At 45.4% G+C, this 15,952-nt stretch overlaps 2 protein-coding genes across 2 annotated transcripts in view; both read left to right on the top strand.

Moving 5' to 3' along the window:
• LOC129840259 (follistatin-related protein 1-like) overlaps positions 1-11,160 on the top strand; it is a 33,230-nt gene extending 22,070 nt beyond the window's left edge. Inside the window, exons 8-11 of the mRNA XM_055907994.1 lie at positions 1,211-1,323; positions 7,905-8,015; positions 8,301-8,401; positions 9,207-11,160. Of these exons, the coding sequence (XP_055763969.1) occupies positions 1,211-1,323; positions 7,905-8,015; positions 8,301-8,401; positions 9,207-9,248 (367 nt within the window). The 3' untranslated portion in view covers positions 9,249-11,160. The remainder of the gene's footprint in view (positions 1-1,210; positions 1,324-7,904; positions 8,016-8,300; positions 8,402-9,206) is intronic.
• A 625-nt stretch (positions 11,161-11,785) lies between these two features.
• LOC129840709 (leucine-rich repeat-containing protein 58-like) lies at positions 11,786-15,940 on the top strand. The gene is made up of 4 exons (XM_055908811.1): positions 11,786-12,446; positions 14,220-14,348; positions 14,515-14,792; positions 14,996-15,940. Exons 1-4 carry the CDS (start codon positions 11,992-11,994, stop codon positions 15,187-15,189), a joined length of 1,056 nt encoding a protein of 351 aa, XP_055764786.1. The 5' UTR covers positions 11,786-11,991; the 3' UTR covers positions 15,190-15,940.
• The last annotated feature ends 12 nt before the right edge of the window (positions 15,941-15,952 follow it).

The raw sequence follows: 15,952 nt of genomic DNA, 5'->3' as shown, positions 1-15,952 counted from the left end.
GGCAACCTGTATAATACATCAATATATGCTATTCAAATTCTGTGGAATTCAGTTGTTCACTTCTTGCCCTTATCAAAGTTTTCTAACTCTGATGTTGAACTGTTCAGTTGTTAGTGTCTATTCACCCTGCTGCACCTTTGCAGCCATGGTGAGTGTGCTGTAGATTACTACAGTTGTGACTGTATGGAATCATCAAATAATGTAATTGATAAGACTAGGATGAGGGATGTGGATTTATTATATCACAGTTGTTTACATAGTGACCTCGAGACGGTGTACAGGGGCAGGGGGATGGGCGATTTGGGAGGGGGGGCTAAAAGTGCTGTTTTGGCAGTTCTGCTATGGTGAGGCGGCTTGTTTTGATGGGAAGTGGTGCTGGGTGTGGGTGGCAATGGGGCTGGGGCTCAGTGGCACCACACTGGCTGTCCCGTGGGACCATACCCCTTTCCCATGCATCATGGGTCTGTGGCCGGGCGCAGAGAGCGACACGGGGATTTGGGCAGTATCAACTCTCATTCATGTGTGGAATCTTCCTCCCAATTTGTGTCGGCTGGCTATCTGGGGTCATCTGTGAGATCGACCAGAGTTAAAGGGCAACTGGACTGGCATTAGGCCCAGTCTAAGGAACATTGAGGAACATTTACAGTGCATTCGGAAAGTAGTCAGACCTCTTCCCTTTTCCCACATTTTGTAATGTTACAACCTTATTCTAAAATGGATTAAATTCATTTTTTCCCTCATCAATCTACACATAATGACAAAGCAAAAACAGGTTTTAAAAAATGTTTGCAAATGTATTACAAATAAAAAACAGAAATACCTTCGAACAGGGTATGGTAGGAGGTGCCAGGCACACCGGTTTATGTCAAGAACTGCAACGCTGCTGGGGTTTTCAACGTTCTACAGTTTCCCGCGTGTATCAAGAATGGTCCACCACTCAAAAGACATCCAGCCAACTGGACACAACTGTGGGAAGCATTGGAGTGAACATGGGCCAGCAACCATGTGGAATGCATTTGACACCTTGTAGAGTCTATTCCCCGACGAATTGAGGCTGTTCTGAGGTGCAAGTCAATAATGTTTTGTCAACTCAGTGTATATACATTAGCTCCAGTGAAATGGTAGTAACAGTAGTCTGTTTTACTGTATTTTCCTCCTGTGTCTTATTGGTCCAATTGTTCATGACCCCACCTCTCCTGTTGGTGTCTAGGAGCCTGTGTGTGGATGCCCTCATCGAGCTCTCAGATGAGAACACGGACTGGAAGTTGAGCTTCGATGAGTTCCTAAACTGCTTCAAGCCTGGCTTCAACCCACCAGAGAGAAGTAAGACTTACACCATATACAGTATCTTCCTGTTATGTGTTTTTTTATGTCCCATGTTCAATCTCTACGTTTTTAAAAATGTGAATTGATTATTAGACCATTTTAAAAACACATTTAAAAAAAGACACGTTCATAAATGAAATACTGTTACCAAAGAAAATATAGATGAAGATGTCCAGAAACTACTTCTCCAAAAAAGATCCCCGATTACACTTGTAGGCAATGTCATGGCAACGTTAGCTATCTATGGTTATGCGCAGAAACACGTCATTGGGTCTATAGGTTGTGCCTATAGATTGAATGTCACGCCTGCTCCCGCTCTCAGGCTGCCCAGCGGTACGCACTCCTGCCACCATCATTACGCACACCTGCTTCCCTCGTCACGCGTCTTAGCGATCATTTGGACTCACCTGGACTCAATCACCTGCTCTCATTACCTCCCCTATATCTGTCTGTTCACCAGCTCTGTTCCCCGCTTCAGCATATTGTCGTCATGGTGTTTTGTTCCCCCCGTGCTGACGGGGGGGGGGGGGGGGGGTAATGGACATGTTCCATGTCCGTTCATTAAATTGTTAGGTTCTAATCTTCAGAGTAAAAACTCTACGGAAACTATGAAAGCTTAACCAAGTTTATTCTTCCCAGAGGATCAATACAGCTGCTTCAGGCGACCACGTATTCACACAAGCACTGATATTTAACTATGAGTCTCCTCCTACACATCTGAACAGCCAATGCACCTCTGTTGCTAGACAGAACCTTAGTGATATCTGTTCTTCCTCACTTCATCTGACCTGACCTCTGCCCCAAAGTGATCACTCCTCCCCAACTCACGGCTGTTATAGTGACTGGTACCAGACTGTGTCTCTTCTCCTCCCAGAGGATCCCTCCCATAGGATCCCTGATGACTAACAATAACATATCTGTCAGGACCCGGTGAGAGAAACAGTCACTAAATCGGCAGAACCCAGAAGATGAGGCAGACTCAGCAGTACTAGAGATGATGATTTAATAAAAGGACAAGATCTTCAGGCAAAGAATGTAAATCCACCACGTCCAAAATAAAGCCAAGAGGCACAAAATGGATATCCTCCAAAATACAAAGAAACTCCACAAAGTGGTAAAAACAGCAGGGGAAAACAAACCTCAAAAGACTACTCAAAAATACACAAGAACTAAACCAGAGAACCTCTGGAAAATCCAATAAGAGAAAAAATCTGTTCACAACAAGGCTTGGGCTGGGGCTGGGTGCTAACATACAAACACTGAGCAAAGAACTGAGGAACACACAGGGTTTAAATACCAACAAGGGTACGACATACAGGTGCAAACAATAATTAGAGCAAGGAAAAAACAAAAGGTTCAAAAAAGGTGCAATGGGGACATCTAGTGACCAAACCAGAACAGTCCTGGCCAAAACCTGACAGAATCCCCCTCCTAGGAACGGCTCCTGACGTTCCTACCAGCCTTCTCAGGGTGGAGGGCCCTGAACTGACGAATGAGGTCAGGGTCCAGTATGTCCTTGGCAGGAACCCAGGAGCGCTCCTCGGGACCGTAGCCTTCCCAGTCCACCAGATATTGCAGGACCGCTGCACCCGGCGGGAATCCAGTATCCGGTGGACGGTATAAGCCGACTGGCCTCCGATGACACGGGGCGGAGGGGGAGGTCTGCCTGCCGGGATAAGGGGAGAAAAAACAACAGGTTTTAATAAAGAAATGTGAAATGTTGGATTGATCTTAAGGGATCTGGGTAAGTGCAGGCGAAAAGTAACGGGATTGACTCTCCTGGCAATCTTAAAGGGACCGATGAATCTCTGGGACAGCTTGCGAGACTCCACCCGTAGCGGTAAGTTTTTTGTTGAGAGCCATACTCTCTGGCCGGGGTACAGGGTAGGACCGGGACGGCGACGTCTATTGGCTTGTCGCTGGTACTGCTGTGAGGAACGCAGAAGATTAAGACGGGCCTTCTTCCACGTAAGCCGACAGCGTCTGATGAACCTCGAGGCTGAAGGCACTCTGACTTCTTCCTCCTGGTCCGGGAACAATAGAGGAGCATAGCCAAACTGACACTCGTGCGGGGATATACCAGTGGAGGAGGAGCACAAGGTGTTGTGCGGGTACTCGGCCCAAACAATGAAGGATGACCATGTGGACGGGTTGTTGGAAACCATACATCTGAGGGTGGTTTCCAGCTCCTGATTCATCCTCTCGGTTTGGCCGTTGGACTCCGGATGGTACCCTGAAGATAAACTGGCCGTGGCCCCTATGAGTTGGCAGAAGGCCTTCCAAAACCTTGAGGCGAACTGGGGACCTCTGTCGGAAACCATATCTTGCGGAATGCCAAAGACTCGGAACACATGGTTAATCACCAACTCAGCTGTTTCCTTGGCAGAAGGTAATTTGGTCAAGGGAACAAACCTGGCCGCCTTAGAAAACCTGTCGATGATGACTAGGATAGTAGTATTACCATGGGACGGAGGAAGGCCAGTAATAAAGTCCAACGAGATATGGGACCATGGTCGGTGGGGAATAGATAAAGGGTGAAGGAGTCCTTGAGGGCGGAGGTGAGAAGATTTGCCCTGGCAGCACAGGGGACAGGCCTTGACGAAAGTGGCAACGTCTTCTTTTATGGTGGGCCACCAGAACTTACGCTGAATGAACTCCAAGGTGCGACCTACGCCCGGGTGACAGGTGAGGCGAGAGGAGTGCCCCCACAGAAGGACTTGGGATCTTGCTGCCTTGGAAACAAACAACCGATTGGCAGGACCTCCCTTAGGACCCTGTTCGATGGCTTGAGCTTGTCTCACGGTATCCTCAACTTGCCACGAGATTGGAGCCACGATCTTAGTGGCAGGAAGAACAGTCATGTCAGTATCTTCTCGAATGGCAGGAGAGTAGACTCGTGACAAGGCGTCCGGTTTGAGATTCTTCGACCCGGGTCTATAGGTGAGGATAAACTGGAATCGGCTGAAGAAAAGAGACCATCGAGCTTGTCTGGAGTTCAACCGCTTCGCCTGCTGGACATACTCCAGATTTTTGTGGTCCGTAAGCACTTGAAATGGTTGAGAAGCCCCCTCGAGACAGTGTCTCCATTCCTTCAATGCCATCTTAACCGCTAGGAGTTCACGATCCCCCACATCGTAATTCCTCTCGGCCGGGGTAAGCCGGTGAGAGAAGAAGGCGCAAGGATGAAGCCTCTTGTCTTCACCCCTCTGAGACAGGACAGCTCCAACACCAACCTCTGATGCGTCTACCTCCACCACAAAAGGTTCATCCGCCGTCGGAAGTGTCAGGATGGGAGCAGAGAGGATGCGCTGCTTGAGTCCTTGGAAGGCCGTCTCAGCTTCTCTTCCCCACAGAAACCTTGTGTTGCCACCCTTGGTTACAGCTGAGAGAGGGGCTGCCACCGAGCTGAAGTTCTTGATGAACTTGCGGTAAAAGTTAGTGAAGCCCAGGAAACGCTGAACTTCCTTAACGGACTTGGGGGTGGGCCAATCCGCTACCGCCCCTACCTTCTTGGGGTCCATCTGGACTCGACCGGGTTCCACTACAAATCCCAGGAATTGTACTCGAGAGGAATGGAATTCACACTTTTCCGGCTTAACGTACAAATGGCTGTCTAGGAGGCGTTTGAGCACTTGTCTGACATGCTTAGTGTGTTCTTGAAGGGAGCTCGAAAAGATGAGGATGTCATCCAAGTAAACAAACACGAAAATGTTAAGCATATCCCTAAGCACATCGTTTATGAGCGCTTGGAACACAGCCGGGGCGTTGGTCAGGCCGAAGGGCATCACCGAGTATTCGTAGTGACCAGTAGGCGTGTTGAAAGCTGTCTTCCACTCGTCACCGGGTTTGATCCGCACAAGATGGTATGCGTTCCGTAGGTCAAGCTTAGTGAAGACCACTGCTTCCTGGAGCAGCTCAAAGGCTGTGGCCATAAGGGGTAGCGGGTAGCGGTTACGGATGGTTATGGCATTAAGTCCCCGGTAGTCGATGCAAGGACGTAATCCACCGTCTTTTTTGGCCACAAAGAAAAACCCTGCTCCTGCCGGCGAGGTGGATGAACGCATGAGGCCTGCTGCCAGAGTGTCCTTGATGTAGGTATCCATAGCAGCTCGTTCGGGAGGAGATAGGGAAAATATCCGACCCCTGGGGGGGCAGGTGCCCGGAAACAGGTCGATGGGGCAATCGTAAGGTCTATGGGGTGGTAGTTTGGTGGCCCTCTGTTTGCTAAATACCGGTTTGAGGTCATGGTAACACTCGGGAACTCGGGACAGGTCGATGGATTCTAGAGACTCGGGAGGGGAACTCGGGGAACTTGGGAAGATACAAGTGGCTTGGCACGTAGGACCCCATTGCTTGATAGTGCCCACAGACCAGTCGATGTGAGGGTTATGGCTGTGAAGCCAGGGGTATCCAAGGACGAGAGGGAACTCGGAACACGAGGTCAGATGAAAGTTCATCACTTCCTGGTGTTGGGAAACTGAAAGTCGCAATGGGGTAGTGACACGAGTGACAAGTCCAGATCCCAAAGGGCTTCCATCCAACGTAGTAACCCTTATGGGGTCACTTAGAGGTTCAGAGGGAACGCCATTCTCATTCGCCCAGACACCATCCATGAAGTTACCTGCGGCTCCAGAGTCTACCAAGGCTTGAAGGGGAAGCTCGTGGTTGTCCCAGGAAAGGGTAACTGGAATGAGCAGGCGGGAGTTGGATGGATGGGAGGAGGTTATGTTTCCCGTTACAGTCCTCCCAGGCCTGCACGGGAGAGTGCGTTTTCCCTGGAGCCCGGGACACGTGGAGAGGAAATGGCCCGGTTTGCCGCAATATAGACAGCATCGCTCCCTCATCCGGCGGTCTCTCTCAACCTGGGAGATGCGTCCAACCTGCATGGGTTCCGGTGGAGTCAGCGAGGACAAAGGTGGAGACTCGGAGCTGGGACCGATAGGAGCTAGGGTGAGAGATCTACGGTTGAGCTCTCTCTCTCTCAGACGCTGGTATATGCGTGAAGCCAACTTGATCAGGGACTCGAGGTTGTCCGGTGGTTCCCGAGTGGCCAGTTCATCTTGGATGGTGTCGGAAAGACCCTTCAAAAAGCACACTGTGAGCGCCTCGTCATTCCAGCCACTCGCTGCTGCCACCGTGCGGAACTGGATGGCATAGTCCGTCACGCTACGCCGACCTTGGCGGAGAGTTAGGAGCTGTTTGGCTGAGTCAGGACCGCTGGTGGGATCTTGAAACACTCGCTTGAATTCTTCAGCAAAGGTAGATTAGCTGGCACAGCAGGGACTTTGGGCATCCCACACAGCAGTAGCCCAGACTAGGGCTTTTTCCAACAGCAGGGTGATGATATATGCTATCTTGGACCGGTCGGTGGGAAACGACGAGGGTTGCAGCTCGAAGGAGAGAACATTGGGTGAAAAACCCCTTACAAACACTCGGATCACCTGAGAACCGTTGGGGAGGCGGCAGACGAGGTTCAGCCAGGGGGTTAACTGCCACGGGCACTTGAATCTGATGAACTGGAGCAGAAGCGGTTGCAGGGGAAAGTTGATCAGAAATCTGCTTTATGGAAGTCATCATCTCCGACAGAAGTTGAGAATGTCCAGCCAGTAAGGCCTCTTGCTGAACCAGAGCAGCTTCATGACGTTGGACAGTCCCCTCGTGGTGGGACAGCATGGGAAAAAAAGTCCTGGGTACTGGCTGCCTCTGGGTTCATTATAATGGCTCAGTGTTTCTGTCAGGACCCGGTGAGAGAAACAGTCACTAAATCGGCAGAACCCAGAAGATGAGGCAGACTCAGCAGTACTAGAGATGATGATTTAATAAAAGGACAAGATCTTCAGGCAAAGAATGTAAATCCACCACGTCCAAAATAAAGCCAAGAGGCACAAAATGGATATCCTCCAAAATACAAAGAAACTCCACAAAGTGGTAAAAACAGCAGGGGAAAACAAACCTCAAAAGACTACTCAAAAATACACAAGAACTAAACCAGAGAACCTCTGGAAAATCCAATAAGAGAAAAAATCTGTTCACAACAAGGCTTGGGCTGGGGCTGGGTGCTAACATACAAACACTGAGCAAAGAACTGAGGAACACACAGGGTTTAAATACCAACAAGGGTACGACATACAGGTGCAAACAATAATTAGAGCAAGGAAAAAACAAAAGGTTCAAAAAAGGTGCAATGGGGACATCTAGTGACCAAACCAGAACAGTCCTGGCCAAAACCTGACAATATCCTGACATAATGTAAACGTTATAGATTACTCTCTTTTCCTCAGTGACATGAATAAGTATATTTCCTATTCTCAGAACCCAACAAAATGTTAAACTCCCTGTACCTGCTTCTCGTCATCAGCGTCGGTTCTTACATTTAAAGAACATTTACAAATAAGGAAGAATTTTCACTTCTCCTACTGATTTCCCAAAACCCGGTCTGGTCCGTTGAGACTGCTTCGCACGGCGCTCCCGAAAGTATTGGCCACTTTGATCTCTGGGTTTGAAAACACTGTGCTGTGACTGATCAACATGTCATTTCCTGTGATGTCCATTGACTTCCTGTTATCTGCTTCCTGTAGAGTGTGCCCTGGAGGATGAGACCTATGAGGACGGGGCAGAGACTCAGGTGGAGTGTAACCGCTGTGTCTGTGCCTGTGGGAACTGGGTCTGCACAGCTGTGACCTGTGAAGGTGAGACTAGCTGTCTCACACCTTATAGTAGGACCTTACTTATCTGGGTCATAGTGTGAGGGGATTGTGCGCTAAGATGAATTATGTTTTTTCTCTCTCCCTCTCTCTATTTATGTCTGTCTCTTCCCTTGCGTTATCTCTCTCTTTGTTACTCTCTCTCTCTCTGTCCGTATTGGCTTGTGTCTGGCTTCCTCTGTCCCCCCCTCCTCTCTACCTTTCTCTCTCGCTTTTCTCTCTCTTTTTCTCTCTCTCTCTATTTCTCACTCCCTCCCTCCCTCCCTGCAGGCACAGATAAGGTGCCTGCTGTGGAGAAGACTGAAGGTGCTGACCAGGAGATGACAGAGGATGAGTGGACACGGCGAGTGGCTGAGCTCAACAAACATCAGGTTAGTCTGGAACCATGAATAGCGCATTACGTTTCACTGCTACTTGTTAAAGGGGCAATCTGCAGTTGCTACATACATTTCTGGACGTATAAATAATGATATGACCCATTGATTCTTAAAGAGTATAATTTGTAAATGACTCACGAGCTTAGTTCAACTGTCACACTCCATCCGGACCCAAAATGTAAGCTTGTTTAACTCCTATGTTTGTAATCAAAGTAAATGTAAACAACCTTGTGTAGCCTCAAAACATGGTTAAACTATAATTCGGATATAATGGATGGTCAGTATTGATTTCAATATTGGTATTGAAATTGAGAGTGGTTACAGTACATTTCTCCAGCCCATCCCTCAGCTTTTAATCAAAAGTGTTATTGTTTCAATTGTGTATTGCCCCTTTAAGTAACAGTATAGGTCAATGAGGCTGTGTACTTATACAACACACACACCTGTACTTAGAACTTTATGAGGCAATTACTGTAATAATCAGAGCCTATATTTGGCTAAGTTTACATGCCCATGCTTCTAGGTATGTCTCACTTTTTGTCTGCGTCTTTACTGTACATCAGACCTGGGTTTTGCTTTCTTTTTAATACTAGGCACATTTGATTGAGCCTGCCTGGGGTGCCAGATGGGCGGCGTTTGCACATTTGGGACTATTCCATTGGTTCCATTGTGTCAGGCAAGCTCAATCAAGAGCAGCTAATGCATTTTAAACGATATGAACCCATGCTGTATACACTGTGTATCATAAGGGTACTTGCACTACAGTAGCCAATACTCTTGTTCCTTTAACTCCTGTTAGGAAACTGTGGAGAAGATGAAAGTGAGCACTAAGGACATTTAAGAGAGAGAGCAAGAGAGAGAGAGAGCCCTCTTTCAGTCCCACCATCAACAATCACTATCTGGCTGAAGCTTTGGAGCTTGTACTGTTGCTAAAAGAAATGCATCACTATTGTTGTTAGTTTTTATATTTTAAAATGTTAATTATTATGATTTTTTTTTAAACTGTACCAATGTCTATTGTAATACTATTGTGTAGAGGAGAGACTAGTTGAATTGTGTGTACTGTACCTACAAACACAGTACTGTTATCCTATTTGAGTAACACTCCGCAGCCTTGGTAAGAATCCCTGTCACCTAGTGGTGGGTTAATATTTCTATTCATTTGAGTTAATGTGTTGTGTTTGTTGTCTGTCAAGTCAAACGAGCTCATCTGTAGAAAAGAGAAGAGTGTGTGAATTGGACATATAAAGAAAGCACACGTTGTACGAACTACTGTGAGAAGAAAATGACTTCACAGTGGCCACGTCACAGAGGATTGAGATGAGCAATCCAGCGAGGAAGCATAATCCGATGCTTTGACCTCACAGGGTGCTCTTCCAGACACCTGGGTATTTTATAGGGCCAGTAAATCACATGAAGGGTGAACACATGGCTGAGTTGTAAATGTACCTGAATACCATTGTAAATCCATCAACAGACTGATTACACTTGCCTGGCAGTGTTACTGCTCATATCGTATCTGTAATATATACAGTAAAACCCAACGACCCATAACATCTGACGGTGCCAGGGTTCAATCTGTTAGGAAAAGGACAATTAAGAAAGTCCACACTCAGTCTTAGACAAGAACATGTATTCCATCTCTATTTTCTGATCTCTGCACCAACAATATGACAAGAATCTATGATTAGATGTGTGCAGGGTTTCCTGCTTTTTCAAGGTAAAGTGAGGATGCTAGGGTTCAATCTGTAGGCTGCATGTCTATACTGATGAGGTAACGTTGTCCCATCTATTTACAAATGTCTTTTCTATCATGGGGTTGTAGAGTTATTACTCCATAACATGAATCGAATGCCAAAGCATGAGCCTGGACACTGATTTGGATTGTGAAGTGAAACGGAAGAATTCAGTATGGATCCAGGCTACCGAAACACATAGATGGTGCTTGTTTGAATCACTGTCCTGACAGTACTGTATTGCTAGGAGAGTTCGTGATAACGTTTGTGTCTCCTTCTCAAACCCAGCAACAAAGTTGATCAATTCTAGAATGTTCGGGGGGAAATATTTCAAGGAGGACACAGATGTGAACGAACTAGAAAAAATATGTTGATGTCGTGGATGAAATGTAATTGTGGATTTGTAATGTACAGGATAATAGTACTTGATGACACAAGTACTCCAGTGCTATGGGTCACTCTTACTAATTTCAAACACACGGTTGTGTGGTCCGTCTGAGACAAACATCATCTGTGCATGCTTTGCCAACAGTACTGCAATTCATTTGACGGTTGATGTTTCGTTTGGAAGCTGATGCATGTCGGTCTCTCGGGATACAGGTGCTTGGATTGGACGACTTTGTTCGGCACAAGGCTTGGGAAAAACTGCCAAAACAACTTCTACAAAAAAAATTTTGATGGCATAACTGAAACCAAAGTTCAAATGCAAGATACCTGAAGTACATTAAGTGCAGTACCTTTTAGAAAGTAAGTGCCTTACACTTTCACTGAGACCTAGGGGATGTCTGTCACTATGAAACCATGCCAAATGTATGGTCGAATTGAAGTTGGTAACCTGTGTTTCTTTTGTTTGCTATGTGTTATTGTCTCACTTTTAGAATAATACCAGCTCACTATGTTCGCTGTTACAGGATACTTTTAATTAAACATTAACTCCCTGTTGATTTTTAAGACTACTGTACTGTCAACCAGGTATGCACGCTTTATACATGTCAATAAATACATTTAATAGATGTACTGGAATGGTTATGCACATTTTTATTGATACACTTTTGATTGAATGTGTGTGTACTGGGTGTGGTATATGGCCAATATACCACGGCTAAGTGCTGTTCTTATACACGGCGCAATGCAGAGGGCCTGGATTCAGCCCTTAGCCGTGGTATACTGGCCATATACCACAAACCCCCGAGGTGCCTTATTGCTATTATAAACTGGTTACAAAGTAATAGGAACAGTAAAAAATAAATGTTTTGTCATACCTGTTGTATATGGTCTCATACACCACGGCTTATAATGGTCATTATATCATTTCACATGTATTTTATGATTTCACATGTCTCCAGACCTTTGTGACATAAGGTCTACCACTAAAATTAGTAGGGCATATTACAAAATATTAGATATGGTTCCCTGTCGGCTAATAGAAACGAGAGCTGGGGTTTCCAATTGCAAAGTTAATTGACCATGTATTTCAGTGTGAAAACAGATAACTGTTTACAAAGCATCCACACACGCGCAAACTTGATTTCTGGACACGGAGACGTTCTGTGGCATCAGAGCAGGCAGGCATGCACGGGTTAATTTCAACTGGGGGCGGAGAATCTAAAGCTTGACCAGCCTTGAAACACCGACGACATGTGAACTTGATGCCAATGTGACAGCTGTGCGTGTACGGTCTGTGGTGTGACTGCGGTCTGTATTTAATGGACATTTATTTGCAGATTAGCAGAATGCGTAGAGAGGCTCTATACGGTCGTGACCAGTGCTGAAAGAACTTAGACTTTCTAAAATAACATTTAATTCATTCATATGTTTGAACTAGCTGGATAGCAATTGGTATTGAATATGGAGCTGTTTGCAACAGTTGATCAGGGGGGTTGCATTTTGGACATGTCCCATCTGAATCTGGAGAATTTAAATTTGGACACTGTCGGTGACGAACGGAGGAGAGTGACCCAACAACTCTACCTGTATAACAACCGACTGACAGTGTTTCCCGCTTCGGTATGTCTATTCTCCAAATTGGAAGTTCTGGATATAAGCAACAATGGATTAACGGTTCTCTGTGAGGACATTCAACGTTTGTCAAACCTCAAAACACTCATAGCCAAGAACAACCGTTTGAACGAATTTTCGTTCCCAAAGGAATTTGGGTCCATGCAGATAGACACATTGAACTTCAGTGGGAACATATTTGAAGAGGTGCCCATTCAGTTTCTAAAACTCCAGCGATTAAAATATTTGTCTCTTGGGGGTAACAGACTCAAAGCTATCCCCGCAGAGATAGAAAATGTTACCAGGTAAGACTACTGATGCATTATAGTGGCAATAGAGTTTTAACAATGTAGGCTAACAGTATTTGTTACAATGCAACTAACTACCTACACCATAGTACCCCATTTAACGTTAATTACCATTACCATGCAATCATAGGTTTTATAGGCACTTAATATACAAGGGGACTTTTAACAAACAACTATCTACGCATGACGAAGTGAGGTTGTTGAAATTTAGATGAGCTTTAATCTTTTAAGCTTCTGAGCTTATACACTCTTTGCTTCTAATAACGTAACGTTGGGACACTCAAATGTGAATAAAGAAATCGCCACATCAAGATTACGTTGCCCTTATCATATATATTTTAGTCATTTAGCATACACTCTTATCCAGAACGACTCATAGGATTATTGGGAGTCCCATATGGCGGCGCACAATTGGCCCAGCGTCGTCCGGGTTTGGCGGGTGTAGGGTGTCATTGCAAATAAGCAGTTGTTCTTAACTGGTTTGCCTAGTTAAATAAGGGTTAAATACAAATAAAAAATAGGAGCCATTAGGGTTGAGTGCCTTGTTCAAGGACTCATCGACAGATTGTTCACATAGGTCAGGGATTCGAACCTGCCACTTACTAGCCCATCACTCTTAATCGCGAGGCTACCTGCGCCTTACCTGATAATAGCATGCCCATAATAACCATTATGTAATAGTAGGCTAGAATATTAAGCTCTGTTGCTGTCCTAATGAAATGCCTGGGGCTCCAGAAGTACAGCGGTAATTTCAAGGTGTGCATTCAGGAACTAGATGGTGGTGGTTAAGATAACGGGCAAATAAGTTTGCATAAAATCTATGCTGTTGCTGTATTCAGCTAGATAGGTTCCACGTGAGCATATGGTTCCTGATGATGTCCTGCATGATGGTACAGGAGCCCATAGTCTCAATCTTGGTGCTGCATTGACACAAATCTTTGGAATCAGCTCGTCAGTGTAGCTTAGCCTGTCTGGCTGGCTGTGTGCCATGTTACAAAACAAGGTCATTTGACGAATTGCCTGGCCACAGTGGGGGACTGGCACCGTGAGAGAGGAAAATGGGATTTTAGGATTTGGAACAGAGTGGAGAACAAGTTATAGAATAAAGATAAAATGAAAAGGTCCATTGGACACCCCCCAAAAGCCTTCAGCCGTTTCAGACTGTATTGTAGCTAAGTTAGCGGCTGTGCTATGCATCATAAGGCCTCCCCTCTTGACGTTTCTCTTATAGGATCTCTCGTTCTCTCTCTCTCTCAATCTCTTTCTAAAAGGAGAAGACGTTTTACAATCAGAGTTCTTTTACAATCATCTCTTCTCTTCATTCTGTATCTCTTCCGTTGACATAAATTGTCAAACACTGGAGTTAAATTCTTAACTAACTCTCCGTCTATCTCCTCTGCTTTTCTGCTGTTGTCAGCTTTATCAGAGAAAGTTGTCAGGTGTTCGTTCTGCAGGTGTTCAAGAGTTTAGTATGTGTGTAAACTTATCACAGCGGTTCTCCAAAAACAAACAGACCACTCAGTCCAATCTTTGAACCCTGGAATTTCAACATCTTCTGGATTTAGACAACTGTCTGGCTATTCTTGACCTTTGAACATTGTGCATTATATAATCCACATAATAATTCACATTTCCTGTTGCTGCGGGATTATTTTTATGCTGTAGAAAACTGGTTCAAATTAAGATACTACATCTGTATGTTAATTTAGCAATGTTCCCTGTCATTCCAAGCGTGAAGAAAACATATTTTTTTTCTCTGATCTGATGCAGTCTGGAGATGCTTTATTTGGGTGGGAACCTCATCACCTCCATCCCACCAGAGCTGGCCAGCCTTCGCGGTCTCAGATACTTGGTCCTTTGTGACAACCGGATACAAAGTGTACCCCCCCAACTCACCAGGTGAGGGCCATCCCATAAGAGAAACACTGACTTTACATAATTTATTAATTTGACTGACAGTTATTTTTTTTTTTTTTACTTGGGTCTCCTGCGTGTCATGAGACTGTGTTAGCCTGCTGAGCTAAAGCCATGATTCACTGTCATGTCTGAATATGTCTGTTTGTAGACTCTACTCCCTGCGCTGCCTCAGTCTCCATAACAACCTACTCACCTACCTACCGCGTGAGATCCTCAGCCTGGTGCACCTGCAGGAGCTCAGTCTCCGCGGCAACCCCCTGGTGGTCCGCTTCATCAAGGACATGACTTACGACCCTCCCTCCCTGTTGGAGCTGGCCGGACGGACCATCAAGTCCTGCAACCTGCCCTACCCCCCCAATGACCTGCCTGGAAACCTGGTGCACTACCTGGACCTGGCCAGCAAGTGTCCCAACCCTAAATGCACCGGTAAGTGGAGGAGAGGGGACAGGTTTAGGTTACATACTTATGTACTAGTATTTGTGAGTGGATCAGAGAAGGCTCGTCCAGGGAGGAAGAGGAGGCTGGTCCTCCTCAATAATTTGAGGGAAATTTCAAATAAAACATATTCAAAACCTTGAGATATTTGTATTGCTCTCATATTGTTGTGCTACTTGTCTTCTTCCTCTCAGGCGTGTACTTTGACTCGTGTGTGAGGCACATCAAGTTTGTGGACTTCTGCGGGAAGTATCGGCTACCCTTCATGCACTACCTGTGCTCCCCAGAATGCACCTCTCCCTGCAGCTCCAACCCGCAGAGCGACGCTGAGTCGGAGGACGAGAAGTGCGTGTCGGCCAACAGGCTGCAGAGAGTGCTTCTGGGTTAGAGGAAAGTGGAAAGTGAAAGGACCTCGAGTTCACTGACACACATACTGGATGATGGACAGTTTCCTTGACTCCCAACTGACCTGACTAACCCAACTTCTCCTATGCCATACACGATAAACACCGACACTGAGCTATTCACCTACAATAGAGTGCCACTTTCAACACGAGATGTAGGATTCCTCAAGGACTGATTGTAACGTATGTTAACCACAGTTTATAATTGATTTTTTTCGAGCTGTAGTGTTTTAAACATCTAACTGAAGCTTATGGAGGACTGATTTTGTTGTAGAGCACTCATCAAATGTATTTTCATGTAGATCCTCAGTTTGTAGTTTCTGTGTTAACATGAAGGGATGAATGAATTGTATGTAAAATTGATTTTCTTTACAATATAGATTCAGAAACACAGAATGTGTTCCATGCTTTTTTTTTTAAATCACCTCTTCTTAACAGTTACCCTTTAATCGTCATACTTCTGTTGACACTTTGGCTGCTCGCACATGCAGTCCTAATATAGAGTAGTTCTCTGTCGCCTGTAGCATTTACACACCTTCCCTTCCCATTAATGCCTTCCCTTTTCTCACAAAACAACATTTTGTGTTGTTACAAACCAAGGGGAAAGTTGTGTATGTTAATGTGATGATCTCTTGCTAAAAGAGACTAATCCAGAGCTTGTACTGTGAATTAAATGTTTTACATTGGTTTGATTATTTTAAATAAAAAATGTATTTGAATACATTTTGAAATGAATATCTATATATT

The sequence above is a fragment of the Salvelinus fontinalis genome, chromosome 41, assembly GCF_029448725.1.
Source record: "Salvelinus fontinalis isolate EN_2023a chromosome 41, ASM2944872v1, whole genome shotgun sequence".
Taxonomy (NCBI): Eukaryota; Metazoa; Chordata; class Actinopteri; order Salmoniformes; family Salmonidae; genus Salvelinus; species Salvelinus fontinalis.
Note: the sequence above shows the minus strand (reverse complement) of the source record. Positions and strands in the feature narration are given on the sequence as shown.